At 42.3% G+C, this 27378-nt stretch overlaps 1 protein-coding gene across 2 annotated transcripts in view; it reads left to right on the forward strand.

Moving 5' to 3' along the window:
- Positions 1 to 27378, forward strand: part of PDCD11 (programmed cell death 11) — a 41200-nt gene that overhangs the window by 3151 nt on the left and 10671 nt on the right. For both annotated transcript variants that reach the window (XM_016154483.2, XM_016154484.2), the window contains exons 2-22: positions 2110 to 2222; positions 3058 to 3192; positions 4228 to 4395; positions 6029 to 6190; positions 6856 to 6979; positions 7483 to 7664; positions 11410 to 11517; positions 12607 to 12813; positions 13703 to 13827; positions 14008 to 14068; positions 14725 to 14871; positions 15410 to 15661; positions 16225 to 16359; positions 16914 to 17108; positions 18020 to 18190; positions 19179 to 19398; positions 20171 to 20320; positions 20745 to 20860; positions 22164 to 22705; positions 23550 to 23612; positions 26981 to 27089. In XM_016154483.2, the coding sequence (XP_016009969.2) occupies positions 2121 to 2222; positions 3058 to 3192; positions 4228 to 4395; positions 6029 to 6190; positions 6856 to 6979; positions 7483 to 7664; positions 11410 to 11517; positions 12607 to 12813; positions 13703 to 13827; positions 14008 to 14068; positions 14725 to 14871; positions 15410 to 15661; positions 16225 to 16359; positions 16914 to 17108; positions 18020 to 18190; positions 19179 to 19398; positions 20171 to 20320; positions 20745 to 20860; positions 22164 to 22705; positions 23550 to 23612; positions 26981 to 27089 (3474 nt within the window). In that variant the 5' untranslated portion in view covers positions 2110 to 2120. The remainder of the gene's footprint in view (positions 1 to 2109; positions 2223 to 3057; positions 3193 to 4227; positions 4396 to 6028; positions 6191 to 6855; positions 6980 to 7482; positions 7665 to 11409; positions 11518 to 12606; positions 12814 to 13702; positions 13828 to 14007; positions 14069 to 14724; positions 14872 to 15409; positions 15662 to 16224; positions 16360 to 16913; positions 17109 to 18019; positions 18191 to 19178; positions 19399 to 20170; positions 20321 to 20744; positions 20861 to 22163; positions 22706 to 23549; positions 23613 to 26980; positions 27090 to 27378) is intronic.

Genomic DNA, 27378 nt, shown 5'->3' on the forward strand with positions numbered 1-27378 from the left:
AAGATTGGTTGACTCTGGAATCTGTTGGCAACACAGGTTTCTTTTCTTTCAGCTGACCTTAGGAGGGTGCCAAAGCTCAGGCTAGGAGGACCCTACAGTTTTCCTCTAGGCAGGCTCTCAACCAAGGGGGTTGGGTGCAAACTATTGCTTCCCAGGGATCGATATAAGAGAATTGGTTTGGGTGCCCAGGTTGAACAGTAATGACTTGAGAGACTTTTGCATTGACTTCCCTATCAGGAGCTCCCTGTACTGGCCATCCAGTGCTAATAGAAGGCCAGTCGATCTCACAAAAGGTGTGGAGTTTTTGTGGGGTGAGGTTAACTCCATAATCTTCTGAATAACCCTTTTTGAAATTCTTAAGCATACAATCTAAAGGTGACTGTTTACTCTGTTGTCCACCCATCCTTCCACCCGTGGTCAGTGACGCACATGCACTCAGATTCGCTTCTCCTGTCCCTGGCAGCGCGGGGATCTTTCAGGTGCCTCTTAGCAACTGGTGATCCCCGACTCAGGTCACTGGCGTAGACTCACGGAGATCCAGTGACAAAACTCTAAGCCATATGAGGTTCACCACAGAACCATGGATAGGGGCTCAACCCTTGCTTTGTAGGCTGGTCATGTCTCAGTCACACACAAACACACACCAAACACACTCTACCCTCCGCCCTATGTTTGTGAGAGGTCACGGTTTCCTGTAACAAATGATATTGGGTGACCTCTGGAGTTGATCACACTCCCCTTCTGTCCTCTAAAGGACAGGCTGTTCCTAGGACTCGGGTCCTTACCACTCAGTTGGGCGGTGCTCCTGGGCTGGTTCCTGCGCCTCTCCAGGTTCTGTTGTTGTGTTCTCGGAGCTGCCATCCTATTCTGCTGAAAGAGTCGTTCTCCTCTGCAGACAGTAGGTCTCCTGGTGCCCAGGTGAAGGCCGCTTCTCCCATCATCCTGAGGGCCAGACCTCAAAGACAAGGGAAGCGAAAAACCACCATCTCCGGATCCCGGACAAGCCCCCAGAAATGTTGCAGGATTCTCGAAGGGAAAGATGGGACACCGAGGCAACAAGCAGAAATCAGCATTTATTGATGCGGGCACCAGCTCAGCAGATTCCTGTTCAAAGGCTGAGCCCTGATTGTAACATAACGGGCAGTTTTATAGTCTTGTCATTCCTACACAGCTACCGATATAAAAAAGAACATTGATTGGTTGGCAAGCTATTAGAAAACTGATTTTAGCTGGAGAGTCTTTGAAAGTGGGGGAATGAACTTGTTCTAGCAGGAAATGTCCAGGCAGAGTTAGGCTGCCACAGTTTCTCAGTTGTAATGCAGTTGATTCCTTCTATCCGGTTTGCCTTTTTTCAGCCCTTTTCTCTCTTTCTCTCTAATATATAATCTGCAGTATATTTTTCTTGATTTCTGTTCTATCTTTTCTAACTTTAATAATCATTATAATTCTACCTACTTAAGACTTTGACTTGCCAAAGTAACTATTAAACCACTAGTATCTAATTCAACATCTTCCAGTGGTCTAGTTGAATGATTCTTCGTAGAAAGGGAAGAGCAGGCTTTTGAACAGTTGTTTGACAAATTGCGGGCGCGCATTGAAATAATTGGCTTTTCCTGTTTCTATGCTTTTTCTCAAATTCTTTTCACTTTTCCCTTTCCATCTGTCAAAATCCCATTCCTTTTTTAACATTCAGCCCTAAAGTACCTTTAGGAAGCTTGCCTCCTTTACTGAAGTCCCATCACTTGAGACCTCTTTGTTGATAATCTATAATCTGATTTATATTTTAAATTATTTGCATAATGATTTTATCTTAAAGGTGTGCATGTTCTTTGTGCATTTCTGACTTAACTATAGCTACTTAATGATATTACATTGAATTTGTAATTTCTTTCCTTGGAGGAAATGTGTGGACTTGTGGTTTTGGAGCAGAGACCTTTGGAAAGATTGTGGATTGTCTGGAACCTGGCATTAAGCTCTCTCTTTCTCAGATCCTGAGTGCCCTCTAGCACACTGGTGTGCTAGAATGCTCTATCTCTTGCCCATCGATAACAGCCTTAATGAAATCTGACACCAAGGCCACATCTCTGTAACTGTTTGCATTGTTTTTAGGAGACCCAAACATGACAACCATGGAAGAAAGCTTCCCCCGTGGGGGTACAAGAAAGACCCGCAAATCAGAGAAAGCTTTCCATCAGCCAGTTGAGCAAGACAACTTATTTGATGTAAGTGGTGTGCTTGTTTGCTGAGAGTCACCGAACACTTTCTTTCTAGTGTCCTTGTGAAGACTGAACCCTGCTTAAGAATGTATTGTTTTCCAGATTTGTTCTTTTTTGAAGTCTGCTTTTTTCAAATGAACTTGTTACAGAGTCCTTACCCTCCCCCCACCAAAGCATTATGTTTTGAAGATTGGCGGTTAACATTTGAGTTTGCAGTGCTTTTGTTCTTTATTCTTAAGAACTTTGTGTCATGTTGATTAAGGATGGAGAGAAAGCATTTTGATCATTGCATATTTGAATGGGGACCTTGCTGCCATGTATAATGGTCAGAATTTGCATTAGAATTCATAAAATTAGAGTAGGCTATGCTCTAATGCTAGAGGGAAGGGAACTAACATTTTATTGTATGATTTTCTCTATTTTATGTAATCTTCCCAACTCCACTATGAAATAGAGATCACCATTCCATGATGAAGAATTGATGCTAAGAGAGGTTATGTAATATAGCTGAAACCACACAGCTGGTTATGGTGGAACTGCGTGTTTAACTCAGGTCTCTGTAACTCCACCTTCCATTCATGTACTGTTCCAAATTGCTTCTCATACTGGGGAACCCCAGTGTCCATCCTTTGTCAAAGGAGGAAGAACACAGGGGAAAGGGGACTTTTAAGAACATGAGGGGCAGATTTTGGACAAAGGGAGCATTGGGCAAAAAGAGCAGAGTTGGAAGTGGGATGGGGTGGGGTGGAAGAATAACAATGCCAAGTGACAGATGCCTGCAAATTGGAAGGAAAGACCAGATTGCTTCTTTTCATTCTTTTGGATTTTTTTCCCCCATTAGATTTCTACTGAACCTCTTCAGTCCACCAAAAGGAAAAAAAGCCAGAAAGGGCCAGTAAAAACAAAAAAGTTGAAAACTGAAAAGAGAGAAAGCAGCAAATCTGCAAAAGAGAAGTTTGAAATCCTCAGTATTGAGGTTCGTTAAAATTTGGTTTTGATTTGAACTACCTGGGTTGTTTAAGTTTGTACATGTGCTTCCTTCCTTTTTTCCTTCTTTTCTTTCTCTTTTCATTTATTGTCATACGTGTATGGGTGTGTGTGTGGGAGGGAGAAGCATGTGTGCGTGCAAGCACATGTGTGTGCAAGCACTTGAGAGAGTACGAGTGCTTCAGGTTATAGATTCTTGGAGTCGTGCTCAGAATTATGCATTATTTTCTTCTATTAACCAATGCCTGGGGTCGTGCATTGTGTTTATTATTGTTGTTGATTTAGCTGCTGAGTCCCTCATCCTGCCGGTATCCTCGTGAAACTTGTTTTAGTAGATTCATATGTAGAACTGACAGTAACTTTAGCAATGATTCTGATTCTCCCTTTCATTTCATAGGTGTGGAAACTATCTCAGAGAAATGAAATGGTCTTATTATGTTTCTTATATTATTAGATAACTCCAGTATAAGTTGTAAAAAAGAAAAACAAAATCAAATGACTCTGAAGGGAAGATTTAGATTCAGCCTACAGAATTATTTTATTTGTTCTGTGTGACACCTAAATAAATGTTAAACTTGGTGCCAACATTAAGAAACTAAAAAACTTTGCATAAAAAGGTGATTTCTGGGTTCTTGTAAAAATTGAAAAGTGCTGCCAACACAAGCTCGCCTTCTCTCAGGTTTGTAGTCACGTGGAGCTGCTGGTGGCTGCACCTGTCAGGCTCAGCCTGCAAGCTCCAGACTGCCGTTAGCTCACCTGGCCTGCTTCCTGTTGTTGTGTGTCAGGTTGCATAGGATAAAGTAAAAGGTGAATGTGCCCTCCAGCACTCCAGTGCTGTTAACTCTGTTGTATCATTTAAACCTTTTATGGTGCTCAATCGGGTGTTCGATAAATGCATCGATATATACACATCTATATTCTTGTAGCTTTTATATGTCACAGTTGAGACTAGAAGCCAGACCTTCTAACTTCCCCATTCGTTGTTCTCTTCCCTGTTGTACCTATTTTACTTTTTTTCTTCTAGTCCCTATGCGAGGGGATGCGGATTTTGGGTTGTGTGAAAGAGGTAAACGAACTGGAACTGGTGATTAGTCTCCCCAATGGCCTCCAGGGGTTTGTTCAAGTGACTGAAATCTGTGATGCTTACACCAAAAAGCTGAATGAGCAGGTGGCACAAGAAGAACCTCTAAAGGTAAAGAAAACTTGGAGGAAATCTAACTGGAAATAAGTGGTACACAAATAAATGTAAAATGACAACTTTCATAAGTGCTGAGGAGGGAAGGTACAAGGTGTCATGAGAGTTTATAAAAGGAGATTTTATCTATTTTTTAATAAGGGGATTTTGACTTATCTTAGGGAACCTCTAAAACTTCTCCTGGGGGAAGGGATTCTTGGGCTGAGAGCTGAAGGATGAGGGTGTACTAGATAAAGAAGGAATGGAGTTTAGGTAGAAGGAGCATGGTATGTAGCAGAGAGAAGGCTAGTGTGGTAGAGCAGAGAGAGCAACGGTGAGTGGTATGGAATGGGGCTGGAGAGCTGGCTGGGGGCCAGACCATGTTAAGGACTGGTTTTTAGTTCTAGAATCAATGGCAAGTCCTTGAAATGTCATCATCGGGGTGGGCAATATGTAGACGGAATAGAGAATAAATTGAAGAGGCATGAGTAGTTGCCTAGAAACCAATTCGGAGGCTACTGTTATAGTCCAGGCTCTGAGATGGATGGCAGTTTGGGTTCAGGATTTAGTGATGGATTCATTATGGGTGGTGAGGCAGGAGAAGTGTCCGGGATGAGTCTAGGTTTCTGTTGTGCCAGACTTGACAATTGGCCATGCCAATCTGAGATGAGAAATCCTGAAGGGGGACCTGAGTTTCCAGAGATGATTATGATTTCATTTTTGCTGTGTTGAGTTTGAGGTACAGAAACAAAAATGTGTAAGACTTCTTTGTATAGGTGGTAATTAACGCTAAGAAGGGAGAAGTTGCTTAGAGGGAGCAAGTACAGTAAAAAGAGACTAAAGCCTGAGCTGTGGGTAAATACTGTATTTTAATTGCTGAATAAAAGGAGAGTTGCTGTCAGAAAAAGAAGGTGGGCCACACAGAGAAAACCAGTGAATTAAAGGGTCTCAGAAGTCGGGGAGGAAATGTTGAATGAAGGAAGGAGCAGTCTCCAGTGTTAAATTCTATTTAAAAGTCACAGAAGGACTGTAAAACGGATTGTTGGATTTAGCAACATGGAAGTCACTGACAATTTTATTGAAAGGTGAAGTGGTGAGGTGAGGAGATAAAACAGTGGAAGGAAGGGGGTGGGATGCAGATGGCAGTAAGCCCAAGAGCAGTCAGGAGATGAAGAAGTGGAGACAGTAAATACAGACCCCATTTTTTTTAAGTGTAGTTGGCATACAATATTATATTGGTTTCAGGTGTTCGATATGATTCAACATTTTTACGCCTTATGATGTGATCACCCTATTAATTATAGTAATCCTCTGTCACTGTGTAAACTTATCACAATAATATCGACTATACCCCTTCACTTTTTTCTTCCTCCCACCCTCTCCCCTCTGGCAACCATCCCTTTGGTCTCTGTAGATAACTCTTTTGACAAGTCATTTTATATCTGCCCATTGTGCGGAGATTTGGAGGCTCTATGCTGAAATTCAAGACAGTGTCTTGGTCACAGATCCATCTTCTTCTGTGGGCGAGTGGTTATTCTCTTTGTCACCTTTTGGGGTCTGAGGACGAGAAGCCTTTGAACCAGGGCCCGACAGTGGATTCTAGGTTCCGGAGAAGAGTATGCATCAGGGATGTCTCACTTGTATCATGCAGGACCTGGTCCGCTTGCCTGAACTCTTCTCTCCCGGGATGCTGGTGAGATGTGTTGTGAGCAGTCTTGGCGTCACAGAGAGAGGCAAAAAGAGTGTCAAGCTGTCTCTGAACCCCAAAAATGTCAACAAAGTGCTGAGTGCGGAGGGCCTGAAACCCGGCATGGTACGTATCTGGGTTCAGGGAAGAGGAGTAGGCAACACGCCTTCTCCCTGCCCTACCTTGTCTCTTGGGGAGTGTCTAACCACTTCTTTCTTTCAGCTTACCTGTTACACACGGAGTTGGGGAGAGAGGGCATCTTTTCCTGAAGGGTGAAGGGCTCTGGGGTGCTTTGGATACTTAATGGAAATTGAAGACTTGAACCTAATCACCTTACCGTGGAGAGGAGAAAGGGAAAGCAAGTCTAAGATTTGCTGGTAGCAAAAAAAAAAAAAGCCTCCATGGAGCCTTAGCAAGGACGTTCCAATAGCGGAAAGGGTTCTTGACATACCTTACTTACCCAGACGACTTCTTCACGGGTTAAATTTTGTTCAAATTTTTCATTTTTTTCATTCCATTATTCAACTGTATATAACTCCTCACTGTCTGGAAATCATAAAATCTTTCCATCCCTGGGAGTATTAAAGTTGGTATCTTTCCCTCTTCTGTTCTCTAGTGGTATATTGAGGTTCAAAGTTTAAAGTGGGGGTGGGGTGGAGCGGGATTATGGGATAATGTGTTGAGATTGGTGGTGGGAACATAAACATTTTATAGTGGCTCTTTGTTGTGTTTCATTACCTTTGACTTTTGATTGACTTTTGAACTTTTTGGAATACTTTCTCTTCCCGCAGCTGCTCGCAGGCACTGTGTCCAGTTTGGAAGACCATGGCTACCTAGTGGACATTGGTGTTGGTGGGGCCAGAGCTTTTCTGCCACTGCAGAAAGCCCAGGAGTATAACAGACAGAAGAACAAAGGTGAGGGGAAGAAGACGGGCCAGTGCATGGTAGTGAGGTGATACACGTGGGGATTTTATTTAAATGCCACTTTGGCAAATGACAGAGTGGCGACTCCGAAGGCTCTTTGGCATTTCTAAAATCAGTGGTTAATCATAGCTGATAGAAAAGAGAATATGTGCGAAGGGCCAGGGAGTAGTAGGGTCTCACTGAGATTTGATGGGCCATTTTCACTGTTTCTTACCTAGAAGATTCCACTGAAATTTGGGCCTCCAGGTCCTCTGAACCAGCACTCTCCTGCCTTGTTGAAATTTTCATGTATTTGTAGGTAGTTGATTCTAGGTCATTTAGGGTCACTTCACTCCTTTCTTGTAGTTGGTCCCTTCAAGGCTGGGAATATGGAGAGTATTATGTGGTAATTGGATAAGGAGGGATGAGTCATCTCAGGTATTGCTTGAACCCATGTTAAAAGTCCTTCTCATACAGATGTTTTTTCCTTTGCGGGGCTGGGATTGGGCTCGCAGGTGCAAAACTGAAGGTGGGTCAGTACCTGAACTGCATCATTGAAGAAGTGAAAGGCAGCGGAGGAGTTGTTACTCTGTCCATTGATCATTCAGAGGTTTCTACTGCCATTGCCACTGAGGAGCAAAACTGGACCCTTAATAACTTGCTACCAGGACTGGTGGTTAAAGCCGAGGTACAGAAGGTAAGCTGTTCTTTGTTACTACTACTTTCTAAGATAAAAATAATTTTTACTGAAGTAGTACGTGCACACAATCTGATATTTTGCTGTTCAACAGGGATGCCACTGTCCATGTGGCTATTACACACTTGAAATGTAGCCAGTGCCACATTCTGAAATGATGATATTTTGGTTGTATGAAGTTAAATAAACTAATTTCTTTGTAGTTTTTTAAATCAGACTGCTAGAAAACTTTAAATTATATATGTGGCTTACGTTATAATCCTGTTGTACAGTGCTGATTGAAATGACATGAAAAGACTTACAGTGAAAAACTGTCCCTCCTAACCCCCATCTTTAACTCTTTCAGCGTATCTTATGAAATTTACCTCCGTATTTCTAAGTAATAAGCTCCTGCTGGTTTCTCTTGGTGTGTCAATTTTAGGCACTGAGTTTTTAACTCCTTATCAGTGTACATAAAGATTTGCCTTTCTTAATTTTCCCTTCCTTTCCCCCAACCTCCCAACAGAGATATGCTAAAATTTTAGTGAAATCATTATTCAGTATTTAAATTATTATGACTACATAAATGTTTACTTCTTAGCTAGGCAATATACTATGACTGTTTATGGAACAGCTTTTTTCTCCTGGAGTTGATAATAGCTTTGTTGTTCTCATTTGTATAATTCTCTTCTTATCTGTTATTTTCTTTATACAATCTGTAGTTGTTTTTCTCTCATTACAATTATCCATGTAGATAGCCTCTTAGTTTCTTTATTTTCTCCATCTGGACCCCCTTTTACTGCCATGCGGCTTTAGTCTGGACTGGTTGCTCTGTGGGCTCCCACATAGCTGGTATCCTAGGACTTCTCTGTCATCCTGGATCCTGCCTCTCTCTATCTTGTATTGGAGCTGCCTTTGATTCCATGCATTCCTCTTTTTTGATTTACTCCCTCATTTTAGTGTGGCACATTCTCTAGAAGGATCCTCGAAGAGGTACAAGGGAGGTTAATTTCTTGACCTAGTATGTCATGGATCCCCAAGGCCACTCCTAGGTTCGACAGTTTACTAGGAAGATTCACAGGACTCAGCATATAGTGGTACTCACAGCTATGGTTTATTATAGTGAAAAGAGACAAAGCAAAATCAGCAAAGGGAAAAAAGGCCCATGGAATGATGTCTGGAAGAACCAGGCACAAGCTTCCAAGTGTCCTCTCCCAGTGGAGTCACAAAGGGTGCCCTTAATTCCTTTGGCAGTAAGTTATGACAACACATGTAAAATGTTCTGTACCAGAGAAGCTCATTAGAGACTTAGTGCCCCAGTGTTTTTAATTGGGGCTGATCAGATAGGCACCCTCTGTCTAGCATATACCAAAATTCTAGGCTCTCGTAAGGAATACAAATTTAGCATAAATCACATTGTTTGTCAAACATTTTAGGTACAACGAGTCACTCAGTTCTGGGAGTAGTGGGAAGCTTCCTGAAATCTTAAGTTCCAAGACACTAGCCAAGGGCCGACATTGCAGGAAGGCTTTTCTAAGGATCATAGTCTTGGACCTGCCGTGTTAACCCTTTTCCGCACACCTACTGTATCTGAAAACATTCCACTCTCAGATGTGATTGGTAGTTAAGCTGGATTTAGAATTCTTGGTTAAAAATAACTCAGAATTTTGAAGTCATTATTCCATTGTCATCTGGCCTCTTGCTATTGAAATCTGATGTTTTGATTTCCTTCGTATTTGCTTTTTTAATCTTGTTTTTATTTCTAATACTTTAAAATTTACTGATGATGTGCTTTGGTATGGCTCTTCCTCTCCATTTGTGTTCGACTCCTGTAATCCAGAAATGTAGATCCTTCAATTCTGAGAAAGTTTCCGGTATTATTTTTTTTTTAATTGAGGTATAATTCATATATAGTAAGAATCACCTTTTTTTTTTTTGGTGTATTCACAAAGCTGTGCAGCCATCACCACTGTTTAATGTCAGACATTTTCATCACCTCTGTAAGACACCCTGTACCCATTAGTGGTCACTTCCCATTCCTCCCTCCCTCAAGCCCCTGCTGACCACTAATTTGATTTTTGTCTCTGGACATTTCATATAAATGGCCACATACAATATGTGGCCTTTTGTGTCTAGTTTCTTCCACTTAGCGTAATGTTTTCAAGGTTCATCCATGTCGTAGTATCGGTGCTTAATGTATTTATGGCTGAATTATATTCTATCACATGGAAATAGCACATTTTGTTTGGCCATTCATCATTTGGTAGACATTTGAGTTGTTTCCACTTTGGGCTTTTTTGAATAATGCTGCTGTGAAATTCATGTACAAGTTTTTGTGTGGGCATATCTTTTCATTTCTCTTGGGTATACACCTAGGAATGGAATTGTAAGGTGTCATGGTAACTTGGCGTGACATTTTGAGGAGCCGCTAAAGTGGCTGCAGTTTTAAGTTTTCACCAGCCATGTAAGCGTTCCAGGTTGTCCACATTTTCATACTTTTATTCTCCTTTTTTATGGTAGCCATCCTAGTGGGTGTAAAGTGGTATCTCATGATTTTGATTTGCATTTTTCTGATTATTAGTGAAATCGAGCATCTTTTCATGTGCTTATTGGCCACTTGTATACCTTTTGTGCATTTTTAACTTCGGTTGTCTTTTTATTGAGTCGTAAGCATTATTTACACATTCTAGGTACTAGCTCCTTATCAGATCTTGTTTTCGTTTGTTTTAAAATAAAATTTCCTTTTCTTTTTCTGGAACTCTTGTTAATAACGATGTTGGACTTCATGGATCAGTTCTCTAACTTTCTTATCTTTTCTTCTGTTCTTTGTTTTGCATGTATTTGTCTATGTCTTACCTTTTGGGAGACTCTCTCAACTTTAACTTCCCATTTCCTATTGAATTTTCATTTTGACTGCCATACTACATGTGAGGCACTAAAAACTCTAAGGAAGTGTGTATGCCTGGGTAGGACTTGTTAACTGGCTGACTTCACTGTCAGAATGAGGAGCTAGCAGACTCTCTTTGGGCAGCCTCCAAAGGTCATTGTTACAAGTCTTTTCTGGCATGTTAGATTCCTCTAGAAAGGGTCTACTAGGTTCCATCCAGGAAAGTATGAGCCTGGATGCCTGAGGGCTAGTAGGGAGAAAGGAGCTGGATGTCTTAATATCTATATCCATACGATATTCATAATTTTTCTAAAGCCACATTCCAACGTTTGCACTCTTCCTGTCTGCTACAGTTTTCCCAGAGAATAGCTCTTAAATTTTCTGTGAAGATTCCTGATTTCAGTTACCTACCTCATTACTCTCTTTTGAGGTGCTTCTCACCTTAATTCCTTAGCTTTTGGGGGATTCGGCTTGCTTATGGTCAGTGTCTCCATTATGCAAGCATTTGAGTTTTGCCTTCTAAGTCTGGGCAAATCACCAAGTTAGCAACAATTCATCCGCATCGTCAGGTTAGCAGTTCCCCGAGGATCGTTGTGCAAAGTGCCCTCCATCCCACTGGGAAATTCTGAGAGTGGAAGGATTGATGTCCTCTCATTCCAAAAGGGAAGTGAGCTTACTGAATAAAGAAACAGCCCATACCAGGAGTTGTCCTGCCGCCTAGTTTAATGGGAAGAAAGACAGATAAAGGTTAGCTGGGGGAGGAGAGATACATGGTCATCCTGGAAAATGTGGCATTGAGTGTTTAGTATGAACAGAGTAGCTCTTACATTCTTGGTTCTTTCAGAGATATTTTTCAAACCTTGTTCTGTTTATTTCTAGGTGACTCCACTTGGCCTTACACTAAACTTCCTCTCGTTCTTCACTGGCCTGGTTGACTTTATGCACTTGGATCCCAAGAAAGCTGGAACATATTTCTCAAATCAAGCAGTAAGTAACATTGCATCTATCTTTTCTTGATTCCATTTTGTCCCACTCAGCTGTCCAGTGTTACAGTCAGCTTACAGGGCAGGTCCTAGGACTGTTTATATGCAGTTGTGCAGAGAGTAGGTGAGAGGAATAAAAAGTGCCTTGGAAGGACCATAAGAAACTACCAGTGCTTATCTCTGGGAACTGAGATTAGAGAAGGAGATTGAGGAGGAGAATGCAACTTTTAGATTTTATTTCATAGTCTTCCATATGGTTTGATTTTTTTTGGTAGTGAGTCTTTTGCTTTTGTAATTTAAAGTGCTTTAGAGAAGTATTTAACATAGGAGAAGACACATATTGAAATAGATGTGGTTTAAAAAGTGCTATGAGTATTATAGATCCAACTTGAAAAAATTTTAGAGTATACCTGGTTAAAATACTGAATAATTATGCGGTTAGATGTTAATAGTGATAAACTGAGTGATTTTTCTACCCTTATCTAAAGATTCAAATTTCCTATAATGAACATGGATATTTGGGAAGAAAATCCGAATATATATTGTTTTCAATTATTTTTTTAATCCTAAAACGATTTTGTTTTTAACAGTAATGAAGGCAAATGGATGCCATAGAGACTTTTTTTTTTTTTTAAGTAAAAAATAGGTTTTTTCACCACCTAGTGATAATATCATTAACATTTTGGTGCACCTCTTTCAAGTAATTTTTTTCTCCCCGTAGTCATATTTGCATACAAAGTTGAGACATTTTACATGCTATAACCTTGTGCTCGGAGCAGGCTGCTTCTGGCGTATTTTAGATGAGCAGATCTGATATACTGATGCCAGCACATGGTTTCTGTTGCATGTGCATTATTAGCCTCATGGTGTTGAGGGAACCCTGGTATGTTTTTTATGGCCTGGGGTAAGCCTTGATGTAGTTGGGCATAGTGCATCTGGAACGTTTTGTTTGAGTTATCCTTATGCTGCTTGACTGCACAAGTGAGTTTTAGAATTGTATCCATAATCTGGTCAGCACATGATGAAGTCTGCTCCAGGACACCTTATCTCATGTGTGCCTCTTCCTGCTCATTATGTCCTTTTCCTTATCTAGGTAAGGGCCTGCGTCCTCTGTGTCCATCCTCGGACCAGAGTTGTGAAGTTGAGCCTGCGCCCCGTCTTTCTGCATCCTGGGCGCTCACTCACACGGCTCACTTGTCAGCACCTGGGAGCTGTCCTAGATGACGTTCCTGTCCAGAGCTTTTTCAACAAGGCGGGGGCCACTTTCAGGCTGAAGGATGGGTCTCTGGCATATGCCCGGGTAAGGCATCTCTTTGTTTCCTCAGGATCTTATCACTAGAAGGACTCTTGGAACACGTGGATCTTTTTTTTCCTTCCTTTACCCTTTGGTATTATAGTTTCCATTTTTTGAATATCCCAGGTATGGTAGAATGTTCATAGGGACTAAACATTGCTTCTTTGTTATATTACAATGCCTTAAAATCATTTTTACATATTTGATTCCTAGCAGGTGGTAAATATAGGAATGAATAGGATCTACACCAGGGCTTGGGAAAGTTTTTCTTAAAAGTCCAGACAATAAACATTTTATGTTTATGGGCCATATGGTCTCTCTCCTAACTACTCAACTCTCTTCTTTTTATTTTTTATTTTTTTAGGTAATAAAATTTATTTAATACAAGTTTTATTTTGTGCAGATTCTAGCACAGCATCAAAACAAGTTCCAAGATGGAACTCACTACTATAATTCTGTCTTTGTTTTCCTGCAAATTAATAAGATTCATGTTTGTTATATTTAAAAGTATTAAAAATTTATACAGATTTTGATGTCTTTTCATTCTAGATGTTTAATAAAATCTTAAATTCACCTTTGTTCTCCTAGCCTGAAGGCAGCCATAGACAGTAATAAATGAATGAGCATGGCTGTGTTTTTAGAATCTTTAGTTTACAAAAATAGTTACCAGCTTGTGAGCTATGGCTTAGTGACCTATGATCTAGACTGATTTCTGACACAGAAATTCTGTGATGGTAAAGTGCAGTTTTTTAGTTAGAGGAATAATTTTCACAGGTAATCAGAGTATTGTTTTTACGGTAGATAACAAATGTGTTGTCATCTTGGTGTGCTTTAATGTCTGATTGCCTTACATCTATTGTCTCTGGCTTGTCCTTAATGACTTGGTACTTTGTAGCTCAGCCATCTCTCTGATTCTAAGAACGTCTTCAGTCCTGCGGCCTTCAAGCCAGGGAACACTCACAAGTGTAGAATCATCGACTTCAGTCAAATGGATGAACTGGCTGTGCTCTCTCTGCGGACGTAAGTCTGTCTTCAACACTTGGGGATGTAGAGGTGTCCTTTCATGCAGATGCTCATTCACAGTTTCTCCTAACCTTGCTTATGAAGGTTTTCTTTCTTGCCAATGTGATTTTGGTAGTCCTGAATTTTAGGCAGCCTCTGCCCTAGTTTATTTAATCTCGTGTTTTCCTTTTGTTTTAGGTCCATTATTGAAGCTCAGTACTTTAGATATCATGACATTAAACCTGGGTCATTGGTAAAGGTAAGACCTCAGACATATAATTAGACAACTCCCCTAGTTTCAGATAACCTTTAGTTCACAGGTTAACTGTCAGTTATTTAGTCTTCCTGTGAACACGTTTAAAGTCATATTTCTTGCCTCTGCCTATTGACTAGAATTTCTTTTTTTTTTCCCTTGGGTAACTTGTAATTAATTTCAAGGCAAGGTCTTACTGGTACCACCCAGCTACAGAGGATGTAGTTTATAAACCTTGGAATTTGATGGTGTTTAATAGACCAGGTCAAAAGTTAGTTCCGTGATAATTGAACTACCTTGGATATTGGTAAGAAGCCAGTTCCACTTGCCTCTCCTGTCCAACCATTAGCCCCAGTTGAGCAGCTCCCCTTTATATGAAGAGTTCATTTTTTAGGAGACAGGGTCCCCTGCTTTGAAGAATATATTTGTAAGGCAGACAGAAAGAACATGCTCATACAAAAAAGTGTGAAGGTTCCCATAAAAAACCTGACCTCATCCAGATCAGTGTGGGATGTGTGCTTTACCTTATGAGATCTGGAGTAACAAGAACAGTTATCCCAGGAAACTGGGCTTCGAAAGAGAGATATGACATGCTTTGTTGTAAGAGGTGCAGGGAAGACCATTCTTGAGGTGTCATGGCATCTTTTCTTGGGACTCCCTAGGGCACAGTGCTGACCATAAAACCATATGGGTTGTTGGTGAGTGTGGGGGAGCACATCAGGGGCCTGGTACCTCCCATGCACCTGGCTGACATCCAGATGAAGAATCCAGAGAAGAAGTACCACGTTGGAGATGAAGTTACATGCCGGGTGAGCCTCCTGAGGGGTCTCTGTTGGAGTTTTGGCCAGATGGGAAGAGAGTAATGGTTTTCAGCTGAAGTTTCTCACCCTTTTTCCATAAAATGGCCGTATAACATCTGCAGTGCTATGCCTAGCAGTGGAAAGAGGAAACGAGGTCCTTGCTTTAGAGAATTGTGTAGTATAGTTGAGAGTTAAAACATCCATATGTGAACAGAGCAGGGCAGTGTGTGACCTTGTGCTAAGGCAGTGTAGAAGCAACTGATACAGGACTTTGGAGATGTAGTGAGGCGATGAGTTTTGCTGCAGGCCCAGGAGGGAGCTCATGGGAGGAAGTACATTTGAAATGGAGATGAATACCTCCTAGATTGCCATCCAGCAGGAAGCATGGAGGATCTGTGGCTGAGATTATTCTCAGAGAGAAAGAGATAGTAAGTTCTTAGGAACTGGCCATGGCATTCAGGTTCAAGGGGTCACAGAGACTAGCTCAGTGGCTCTGTTGATAACGGGTAACTTCATGAGAGCTTTGATAACAGTATCCTTCCCATAGGTTTTGCTTTGTGACCCTGAAACCAAGAAGTTGATGATGACCCTGAAGAAAACCCTGGTTGAGTCCAAACTACCTGCCATTAGCTGCTATGCCGACGCCAAACCTGGTTTGCAGACGCATGGCTTCATCCTCCGGGTCAAGGACTATGGTTGCATTGTAAAATTCTACAATGATGTGCAGGGACTGGTGCCCAAGCATGAGCTCAGTGCCGAGTATATCCCTGACCCAGAGAGGGTCTTTTACACTGGCCAGGTAACCCTTTCCCCAGATAGAGCCCTACCCTTGGGGACTCCCTGAACACAGATTTGCAGGACTAGTGTGGAGGGCTACTTTTTAAGGGGTAAGGAAGAGAGCCTGTGGGGCAGTGGGCCCGAGCCAGCCAAGTGGAGGAGATGGTAACAGAGCAGAGAGAAACCCCCAAGGGGATTCAGTGGAAGCTGGCAAACTAATGGACCTCAAGCCAACAGCCTTGAAGAAATTAATCTTTACCTGTGATAACACTGGGGTCCCTCACATCAGTTGTTCTGAGACCACTGTCACCACCAGGGGGCAGTGCCATAAAACTAGTAAATCTGGGTCTGTTTAGGAAAAATAATTTTTTAAAACTGGGGTCATACCATGTTTTTCTTGTACCCAATGGCTAACACAGCGGGATTCTGTGTAGCTTTTCGTACATTTTTTTCCACCGTGTTTCAATCTGATCCAGGTTCTGGGTGGGTCTCCCAAGGCCTCTGCAGTGCTTGTGGAGAGGACCTCTCTCGAGGGCCTGACAGGCCTGCTGGGAAGTTAGCTAAGCAGGTGTGGTTTCTCACCAGGTGGTGAAGGTTGCTGTGCTGAACTGTGAGCCAGCCAGAGAGAGGATGCTCTTGTCCTTCAAGCTGTTGGGTGAGCCAGAGAAAGAGCGTGCAGGACACAGTCAGAAGAAAAGAAAAGCCGTTAACGTTGGGCAGGTACCTGGACTTCTGCAGACAAGTTATTCTGGTTTACAGTGGCCAAGAGCAGGGTACCACTGACACATGGGGTACTGGGACCCACGAAGGGCAGAGATCAAGGCAGCTAACTAAAATTCTGGAACCAAAGAGAGTGGAGAACCTCAGATATATTCTCTCATGTGTGTCAGAGCAAATGTAAGCTATCCAAGTTGTGTCATTGTGTGACTTTTCAGCAGTGAATTGCTGCCGTCTTTTCTCTCTGGTCCCTAAGGCCATTCTGCAAGACTGTCTTTCCTCTGGGACCCAGTAGAGGGACTTGGGCAAGGAGTGACATGGACGCAGAAATGGGTCCTGGTGTGTGTGTGTGTACACGCACACATGCGCTCATGTGTGTGCACCTGGTAGGTCTTTGGGGGTGTTGTGGGTTATGGAAGAAAGCTGCCTCTCTGATCTTGATCTCTTCATGATCCCTGGTGCTGGAATTTAATGCCTCTGATCTCTGCCTGATGCAGATGAAGTTGCTCTCTGCCCAAGACAAGTGCTGTTTTTTTGTCTTTCTCTTCCCTGGGTAGTTGGTCGATGTGAAGGTTTTAGAGAAGACCAGAGATGGGCTGGAGGTGGCTGTCCTGCCCCACAACATCCCTGCTTTCCTCCCCACGTCTCATCTGTCAGACCACGTTGCCAACGGCCCACTGTTGTATCACTGGCTCCAGGCTGGTGACACCCTTCATAGAGTCCTGTGTCTGAGCCAGAGCGAGGGACGTATTGTATCCTTTACTGGTATCTGGGGAGCTAGACAAGACAGGGAAGCCATGGCAGCTCTCAGGAGAAAACTAGATTGGGCTATGCTCTTAGTGGGAAACTCCATAGAAAAAAGTCGGCCATTTGCAGAAATAAAACCTAACTTCCGTAAAACCTAACCAGTGAGCAAGCCTGCTCTAATTTTCCTTCTAAGAGTGGGATTGAAGTCCTGCCAGCAGATGCTGGTAGTCAGGTTAGAATGGGAGTCTAGGGTGTTGAGGAGGGGGCGACGTGGCCTGCGAGGTCTAGCTGGATAGTCCCAGTAGCACACCTGGCCTTCTCAAGGCATCAGTGATTGCCCCTTGAGTTGGGGTAATTACTGAGGTGGTGGTTGTCCTCCTTTTCTCCTCCCCTGCAAGGGGTATGGGACTCAGAATATCCCCTTCAGGCTTGGTGTGGATGTTTTGAAGGAGAACATTGCCTCTTTTCTCACAGAATATAAAATCTCCTTAGAGTGAAGATAAGCAGAGGAGGCGAGGTGGGGCTGGTTAACATGAAGATTGTGGAGGATTGCGTCATGGCCAGTACAGCTGCCAGGCCACACGGATGAGCCATTCCCATTTGGTTGCCTTCAGTAATCTGGAGATGAGTTAATAGGAAAGGAATGAAACGGCGATTCTCATACTCAGTGCACATCAGGATCACCTGGAGGGCCTGTTTACACACAGCTTGCGGGCCCTCACTTCAGAGTTTCTAATTCATGGGTCTAGTACTTAAGAATTTGTGTTTCTAACCAGTTCCAGGAGATGCTGCTGCTGTTGATCTGCACACTTAGAGAATTATGGTAGTGGCAAAGATGTAGAGGGGAGAAGGAAGATGGGAGAGGTGGACATTTCATCTGCCCTTTCTGGCATATTCCTTGATGAAGTACTGCTAGATCCTTTGTAGGAAGCCTGCTTTGGTCTCCACAATGGAGGGTGGCCAGGATCCCAAGAGCTTCTCAGAAATCCAACCTGGAATGCTGCTCATTGGTTTTGTGAAGAGCATCAAGGACTACGGTGTGTTCATCCAGTTCCCCTCAGGTCTTAGTGGACTGGCCCCCAAAGCTGTAAGTTCACTTCCATGTACAGGGACACAGGGTCATGGGACCTGAGGGTTGGTGGGAAGGAACAGAAACCTTTAAATCCCTTGAGAGAATTTTAGAGGCACAGCATAAAGGCACCTGGCTGGGGGGGAGTGGAGCTGAGATTCAGCCCATGTGCCTCTGGCCCACCTGTGTGTCCTGGCTCAGGGTCATCACTTCTGCTTTACACCATAGCATTGAGGAGTCAGGAAGTGGTCCTAAAACTTTAGTGTCTAGTGTGAGGGAGGATACCGAACTTATTTTTGTATCCTCAGCATGTTAAACATGGGAAATTGATTTTTCTCAGCAGCTGAATATAGATTTTATAGCCTCCTGGGGTCTTTGGTATCAGGAGTGTTATGGTACCAGAATACCCTTGAAATTACTACCGTACCCCTTCATATCGAATCATAAACTTTTCAGTGATCTCATAGTTGAACCCTTCATGCCTGCTGAGTACACTGAGACCAGAGCTAGGAGGAGTCTTAGGAGAGTCAGTGTAAGACAGCGGTGAGCACATGGCTTGTAGCTCATTCCTGCCACAGATAATCAACAAATATTTTTTCCTTTCCGTAGATTTGTCTCCTTGATGTTTTGTCTGGGCAAATCTCATTTGCATACCATGCCAGAACAATTTTCAAAATGAGAGCAGAAGGGGGGACCCCAGAAACATGCATAGTGAGGGACACAGGGCTGCCATGGGGTATTAGAGACATGTACAGCTCAGTGCCCCTCCGGCTTGCCAGCATTGTGTCTTCTGGGCTGGTTGTCCTCTAGAAGGCTGGGTTGGGCAGCCAGGGCCTCTGCTGTGTGTTTATGGAAGGGGAGTAGCACTGTTCTTGGCTGGGGAGAACTTCCTGGGTCCCGTGACACCTCCCCCCCGACACACACACCCCTTTCTGGGCACGTTAAATGGGTTATCTTAACACAGACTTCATTTTCTTTCTTCATTTTCTGCCCTTCTTCCCTTTAGGTCATGAGTGATAAATTCGTGACCTCTACAAGTGACCACTTTGTTGAGGGGCAGACAGTGGTTGCGAAGGTGACCAATGTGGACGAGGAGAAGCAGCGGATGTTGCTGTCTCTGCGGCTGTCGGACTGCGCTCTGGGAGACCTGGCTACCACCAGCCTCCTCCTCCTGAGCCAGTGCCTGGAGGAGTGGCAGGGCGTGCGCAGTCTCATGAGCAACCGAGGTGGGGGCAAGAGGTCAGAGGATGAGGGCCAGGGTGGGGAGCGTGTGTATAAGTTATGCCTGTCTGTTCCAGTGGGCTTCCCAGGTATTAAAAAATTGGAGAAACCATTAAAAGTTGGAATATAATATATATTAAGTGCACAAATAATTTGGGGTACAGCCCAGTAAATGTTTATAAAATAAACACCCTGTTTAATTACCACCTGGATTCAGATAAAGATCACTACCGGCATCTCAGGTCCCCTGCCTGATTCAGAGTCAAAATTTCCCTTAGTCCTGTGGCCTCAGGTTTGCATTTGTTGTGAATCCATTCACCTCTTCACTTTTTGTTCCTTTCTTTAATAAATATGTAGTGGATGATAAAATGGAACAAGGACCTGCTAGAAGACTTCATGAGGGGTTATCATTCTGACCCTCTTAAGCTTTGAACCACGTGTAGGATTGTTGGAACCCTAGTGGGATTTGGGAATATGCAGCCCGAGAGGGAAGATTCCAAACAGAAAGAACGAAAAGAGAAACCAAATGAAAGCATGTGTTTCTGGTATTAGTTGGCTATTTTCATGAATTTTATGGTCAGGTAGGACTAGCAAGAGAAGCTTAGGTATCTCTGTGATGGGTGTTTTTGTGGATATCAGACATTTTTTACCAAAAGTGATTTAATCTCAGTGGTTCCAATTCTCCACTGTTCTCTGCATGGCAGCACATTTCCAAAGGAAAAGAATGGTAAGAATATTGTTTCACCCTAATTTCTATTTACTTTGGGTCTCTGGCAGACTCTGTGTTGATCCAGACACTGGCCGAGATGACCCCAGGGATGGTCCTTGACTTAGAAGTGCAGGAAGTGTTGGAAGATGGCTCTGTGATATTTAGTGAGGGCCCAGTGCCCGGCCTGGTCCTGAGAGCCAGCAAATATCATCGAGCAGGTGAGTGCTTCAGTCTTGCCCATCATGATTGGTAGGGGAAACCCTTTGTCTATTGCTTCTTCTCCTGGATACAGTTTCCAAATACACAGGATAGATGAGCTGATTCAGTAGAAATTTGGCATGCCTATCTTGTGCGAATGGAAATCAGGACAACCGACAACTTCTGAAGAAGGTTTAAGTATGAATTCTTTCTTATAACTGGGTAAATCAAAATTTTCGTATACCTGGTTACATAAATTTAGTTATACTTGAACTTGAATTATGGAAGCCAGACCCTCGATGGGTTTTCCTAGCCCATATAGACCTAGAACTTGCGTCTTCTTTTCTTTTTGTGCCTAAGGGTTTGCAGAGCTCTTGGAGAGATGCTCTCTCCCTCCCGCAGCTCCAGGAGGGTGATCGTATTGTATTTGGTTCTGCACTGCAGGGCAAGAGGTGGAATCTGGGCAGAAGAAGAAGGCTGTTATCTTAAATGTTGACATGTTGAAGTTGGAAGTACATGTTTCTCTTTGCCACAATTTGGTGAATAGAAAAGCTAAAAAGGTAAGCTTGCTAATGACTTCCATTTCCATGGTTTTAAAGGCAGTATACACTCCTTCAATCTCACCCTTTGCCCAGGGATTCTATTGCAAATGCTTGCAGATCGGGTGACATATGCCTGGATTTACACACATCGTTCCCAGTGTATACCTCTCATCCTGGTATAGTTATTAGTAATACTGACTTTCACTCTGTTTTGATGATAAATTTTATGGTCACCCTGTTTTTAGGGCCAAGCAGGTAATGTAAATGAGCGAAGTGGGCCAGGCAGGTTAGGGAGTGGTGGCACTGGGGCTCTCACAGGTTGCAGAGTGCATGCGCTGCCCGCGAAGGGACGGGGACCATTCGTTTCCATCTGGCTGTTGCTGGTGGGAACATCTGCATCTAGTGTTGCTAAGTCTTTGATTTTTAAGAGAAGGTGGAATTTGGATGTGTTTCTTTTTTTTAAATTTGGGAAATATTAGAAACTATTTTTTTTTAAACATCACATAAACAAAATATAGCATATCCGTGGGTAGTTCTGACCTCTAGGCTATTCACCTGCAGCCTCTCCTGAACACTTTGTGTGAGAGAAGAATGGATTTGAGAGAAATCTCAAAATTAGTAGTATTTTTCTCTGAATACCATATATTTGATTATTGTCTAAGGTATTTATTAAGCACCTAATTGCATAGGGTATGGTACAGAGAATTCTATGGATATAATTCTTAATCTCCAGTTGCTTATAATTTTAAGATTTTGAGATGCAAAGAGAAAAAACCCTCACTAAGTGTTCTAGCAGGTCCTTATTCCATTTAATCATCCGAGTCAAGCTGGTGCATATCAGGGCATGAGCACAGTTTTGGGAAAGATAGACTAAATGCCTTGCACACAGTAAGCTTACTGTAATGATTCTATGTGTTCAATGAAAGAGTGAGTAAATTGGGTTGAGAGCTGTAGCTCTGAGAGAGTTAGAAGCCATAGTGTCTCAAAGCTAGGGAACCATTAGTAGTCACTCGGCTGTGCATCAGAATCTCCTAAGTAACTTTTAAAACTCTGATTTCACTCATTCTAGGATAGGACCTATGAATCTGAGTTCAAAACAAAACAAAAGCTAACTCCATGTAATTCTGTTGTGGTGTCTTAAGTTTAGTTGAGTCGTCCCCGGGATATAATGGGGAAGGCTAGTTTGTTACAACCCAGACTAGCCTTGGGGGCCCCTGGTCTCCAGAGGGTTTCCCCCATCCCACCGACTGTATGCAGCCCAGTGGATGATGAACGAGTACTTGTCCTCTATAGGAAGTGGTGGGTTTCCTTTGTTTTCCAGCTGAAGAAAGGCAATGAGTATCAGGCGACTGTGCAGCACTTGGAGGAGTCCTTTGCTGTTGCCTCCTTGGTAGAAACTGGCCACCTGGCAGCGTTCTCCCTGACTTCTCACCTGAATGACACCTTCCGCTTTGACTCGGAGAAGTTGCAAGTGGGACAGGGCGTCTCCCTAACCCTCAAGACCACAGAACCGGGAGTGACTGGTCTTCTTTTGGCTGTCGAGGGGCCAGCTGCTAAGAGGACCATGAGACGGACCCGGAAAGACTCTGAGACAGTCGATGAGGATGACGAAGCGGATCCAGCAGTGGTTGTAGGGACTATAAAGAAGCACACTCTGTCTATTGGGGACATGGTCACAGGGACTGTCAAGTCCGTTAAGCCCACCCATGTGGTTGTGACCCTGAAAGATGGCATCATTGGCTGTATCCATGCCTCCCACATTCTAGATGATGTTCCAGTGGGCACATGTCCTACTGCCAAGCTGAAAGTTGGGAAGACGGTCACTGCCCGAGTGATTGGTGGGCGAGACATGAAAACATTCAAGTATGGAGGCTTTGGGGGACGGGCAGCTTTGAGGGGAGATTGTTATAATAGTGGAAGAAGGAATGGGAACTGAGGCAAATTTTAAAAAGTTGAACATAAATCAGACTTTTTTAGTTAACAAAAATGTTCACCAAAGAATCTTTTTATGTCTTTTTTTAAAAAAATCATAATGTGGTTAAGAGCATTAGTTTAGAGTCAGACCTAGGTTTGAGTTTCAGATTTGCCAATTAAGATTATGTCACCATGAGTTAAGTAGTTACTTAACTCTCTGAGTTTAATTTTCCTGATTTGTAGAGTAGTGTAGTGTCTACCTTCTAGGCCGTTGTGAAGATTTAGTGTGTAATGTGCCTTGCAGGTTGCCTGACAGTTACTCAGTATGTGTCAGCACTTGTTATAAAACATCCTCTCCTGCATACCTTAGTTATATATATTTACTTAAATCTTGCTGTAATATGTTGTTACAGTAAAAATCCTTGTCCCAATGAGAAAAGCAAAAATATGTAAAATTAATTTACATATTAATTTCAGTAACTTGTGATACCTTTAGTAAATCATTATGCTTTCTAGACCTCAATTTTCTAATTTGTAGAACAAAAAACTTGGAATGTATAATCTGTGAGGAAAATTTTTTTCAAGGTTTAATACGATAATCCTAAAAGATCGAATGAGCCAGCTTCTTAGCATGTGTACTGCAGAGGATGAGAATGGGGGCCTTCAGGCCTGACACGTCACCAGTGAGTGGTGTGGCAGTGGAGCAGATGGCTGTTCATGCTCCGTTTGATGGGAAATAGAAACTCCGATCTCTGGAGAATAGAGAGTGATTTGACTTTCTGTGTTTCTTCAGGTTTCTCCCAATAAGTCATCCCAGGTTTATTCGAACCATCCCGGAGCTGAGCGTTCGGCCAAGGTGAGGGGCTCCAGTAGCGTGGTCTCATGGAGGCTATACCGGGCTGTGGAGCGACGAACCTGACAGAATTCCCAGGGTTGTGACTGACTTTACCTCTCTGTCCAGGTTGACTTATTTCTCTAGTAGAGACATTTGGGTCTCAGAGAGCTAGTTAGTGGGATGATATAAAATTAATGTGAAAGCTCTATTCAGGGCTTAAGTATTGTTTAAAGGCTTGGTAGAAGTTCTCTTTGTAGGCATGTGACAAAAACATTTTTGCTCTCAACCCAATTTTCTAGAACTCAATAAATCCCAAATAAACAACGTGTAGCCAAGAATACCTGTTATCTGAGTGTAGGCTGCTCGGTGACTGGGATTTTAGGTCATATTCTAGTGGATTCTGCAGAGGGGTGTTCCACAAGGGATTCTGGGTAGAGAACTAGTAGTTTCTATGTAATGGTGGGTCCACTTTGGAATCATTTTTTCAGAGGATCTTAAGCATTTTGATCCCTATGCCTTTTTCTGCTTTCTCTCCATTAACAAACACACACAAACAAACAAAAACAAAAACTCAGCTTCTCAGAATCGATAGGCCAACAGTGAATGAAGCTAGGTACACATGACTGAGAATGGCTCTTCAGGGTCACCCCTGGGATCCATTTGGGTTGTAAGTCTTAGGTGCCTAGGGTTGTTATTGGGAGCCTCTTAAGTAACTTTCAGGGGACACGGTTTGGTCAGTATCCTGAGGAGCTCAGAAAAGAAGTGGAATGTTTCTGAGAAAGCTTGTGTCTGAGATAGGGAAATATTCGTGGAACACTGAGCTGCCGATGCTAACAGTACTCTTGGTACTTCAGAGTAAGCCCTTGAGTTTCAGGATAATGAAATTTGGTGGAGCATACATTCCTGTTTTTTTTTTTTTAAATCTAGTCTCCTTAGTTTTGTAGATTTTGATTATGCACCCTCCAGTCTTTGTTGTGAAAACAACATATTAGTTGTTTTATTCTGCAGTATCTTCACTTCTGAGGAGTGATGTATTGTATAAGGGTCGAAGTTAAGTAGTTTGTTCTGGGCAAAGTGCAGATATGGTAAACTAATGATACTGCAAGAGAAACCCCACTGCGACCCTGCATGGTTCTTGACCTTCCAAGTGCCAGAACGTCTCATTAACTAACACAGCTGTTGTTGGTTCCCCCTCCTGGTGTGAACCATAGTGTCGGTGCTTGACTGTGGCAGTGTGGGCCAAGCTGGGAAACGAGTGCTTGCATTGAGTAGGCGGCGGGGGATGGAGAATTATGGTAACAGAGATGGTCAGATAAATTCTTGCACATCTTTCTCCTTCTACAGTCACCTATGTTCTATTATTACTTATTTTAATCAAGGCCCCTGAGAAACATAACATAATAGTGGAATTACTGCCACATTTCTCTAATGTTTGTGTTTTAAAATACAACTATTAAAGTCAGGAGGAAAAACATTTAATTGATGGTATTGACTTCCTGAGGAAATATAATCATATTTTTATTCCCCACTTATACTTGGAGACCTTGTGCACAAAGAGAATGCCGTCCGTATTAGAGCTGAGTTCAGGGTTATTGAGTATCAATCAAGCTAGGTAAGATGCTTCCTACTCAGGAGCAGGAGTTGAGTGAAGAGAGTACTTTAGGAATCTGAAGTGTATCTCTGGAATTCCTTCTGGTCGGTGAGTTTTTTCTTAGCATTAATTTAGTTATGCCAACTCTTCTGTTTTTGCAGTTAAGTTACTCTTTTTTTAGAGAGGCAGTTTAAAATCATTTGAGGGAAAAGAAAAGGATAAAATATATCCGGTGTGTGTGTGTGTGTGTGTGTGTCTGTGTGTGTGTGTGTGTGTCTGTGTGGCTTAAACAGCAGATTGATTTCTCACAATTCCGATGGCTAGAAGTCTGAGATCAAGATGTCAGCAGGGTTTGTTCTTCTGAGGCCTCTCTTTGCATTATGGATGGCAGTCTTCTTCCTATGTCTTCACATGGTCTTCCCTTTGTGTTTATCTGCGTCTTAATATTCTCTCTTTTATAAGACTGGATAATATTCCGTTTTATGTATAGACCACATTTTCTTCATGTATTCATCCGCTGATGGACATTTAGGGTGCTTCCACATTTTGGCTATTGTGAATAATGCCACTGTGAATATGGCTACACAGATACCTCTTTGAGACTCTATTTTTTTTAATGTATGTTTTATTTTGTTGACATACGTTATTATATTAGCTTCAGGTGTACAACATAGTGATTCAATATTTTTATGCATTATGAAGTGATCACTATGATAAACCATTACCATTTGTCATATAGTTATTACAATATTATTGACTATATTCCCTGTGTTGTACATAACATCAAGACCCTGCTTTTCATTCTTTTGGATATATAACCAGAAGTGGTGGATCATATGGTGGTTATGTTTTTAGTTTTTTGAAAAATTTCCATACTGTTTTCCATAGCAGCTGTACCATTTGATAGCTCTACCAATAGTGTACAAGGCAGGTTTCCTTTTTTTCCACATCCTCACTAATACTTATTTTTGTTTTGTGTGTTGTTTTTTATAATAGCCATCCTCACTGATGTGAGATGATAATCTCACTATGGTTTTAATTTGTATTTCCTTGATGATTAGTGATGTTGAGTACCTTTCCCTGTGCTTGTTGGCCATTTACATATTTTCTTTGGAGAAATGTCTATTTAAGTCCTGTTTTTTTAACTGGGTCATTTTTTTTGTTGTTGTTAGAGAGTTGTAGCCTAAGCTCTTGTAAGAACACCAGGCATATTGAATTAAGGCCTACTCCAATAACCTCATTTTAATTTAATTCCCTCTTTTAATTTCCTGTCTCCAAATATAGTCACATTCTGAGGTAATGGGGGGTTAGTATTTCAACACATGAATTTGGATGCGGGGGACACAGTTCAGTCCATAACAGAGGCATTCCAGTGTCAGGTATTGAGTGAATACATTTTTTTTTTCATCCTAACAACATAAGCATTAGCTGGGCTGGGTTAGAAGTGTGGGAGTTCTGTGACTCCTTTGAAACGATTTGTGGACTGATAACTTTCCCACCACATTTCCCTGCTACTTATCTGAGAAGAGAAAAAGAACCAAGAAAGTGATAATGTATTGGATTTTGTTAACCAATGTCACCATAAAAAAATAAAAAAATAATAAAGCGATAATGGCAAGATAGCATAGGGGACAGAGCCCAGACTTCACCTCCTGGTTCAATAGCATAAAATGAGGATTTGTATGAGTCGGGGAGTCCTGTGCGTTCATTCAGTACATGACCACTCGGGGAGGAGAGTTTCAAGCAAGACGCTTATCCAGAGGTTGGTTTACACTTTCCATTGCCTTTCTGCAAACAGTGAGCTGGAGAAGGATGGCCACACTGCTCTCAACACTCACTCCGTTAGCCCTTCAGAGAAGATTAAACAGTACCAGGCTGGTCAGACAGTGACTTGCTTCTTGAAGAAGGTGAGTAGTACACACTTTGCAATGCCATCCTTTTCTCAGAAGAAAAGGAGAAGCTGGAGATGGGCCGTTAGCACCAGGCTTTGATTCTGTGTTGCTGCCATGCTGGTATGTGGGAGACGATATGAGACCTCTGCTCCTAGAAAACTTCTGGTCTAATCAAGGAGCTAACTTTACAGCTTACGAAAGGAATAGTTAGCAAGCAACTTGCAATTCAGCATGTTTAAATCTAACCCCAAGTGGAACAAGAGTTCCACTGTAAAATCCGATACTGCATTTATTTTGAATCTAT

The sequence above is a fragment of the Rousettus aegyptiacus genome, unplaced genomic scaffold (assembly GCF_014176215.1).
Source record: "Rousettus aegyptiacus isolate mRouAeg1 unplaced genomic scaffold, mRouAeg1.p scaffold_m13_p_6, whole genome shotgun sequence".
Lineage (NCBI taxonomy): Eukaryota > Metazoa > Chordata > Mammalia > Chiroptera > Pteropodidae > Rousettus > Rousettus aegyptiacus.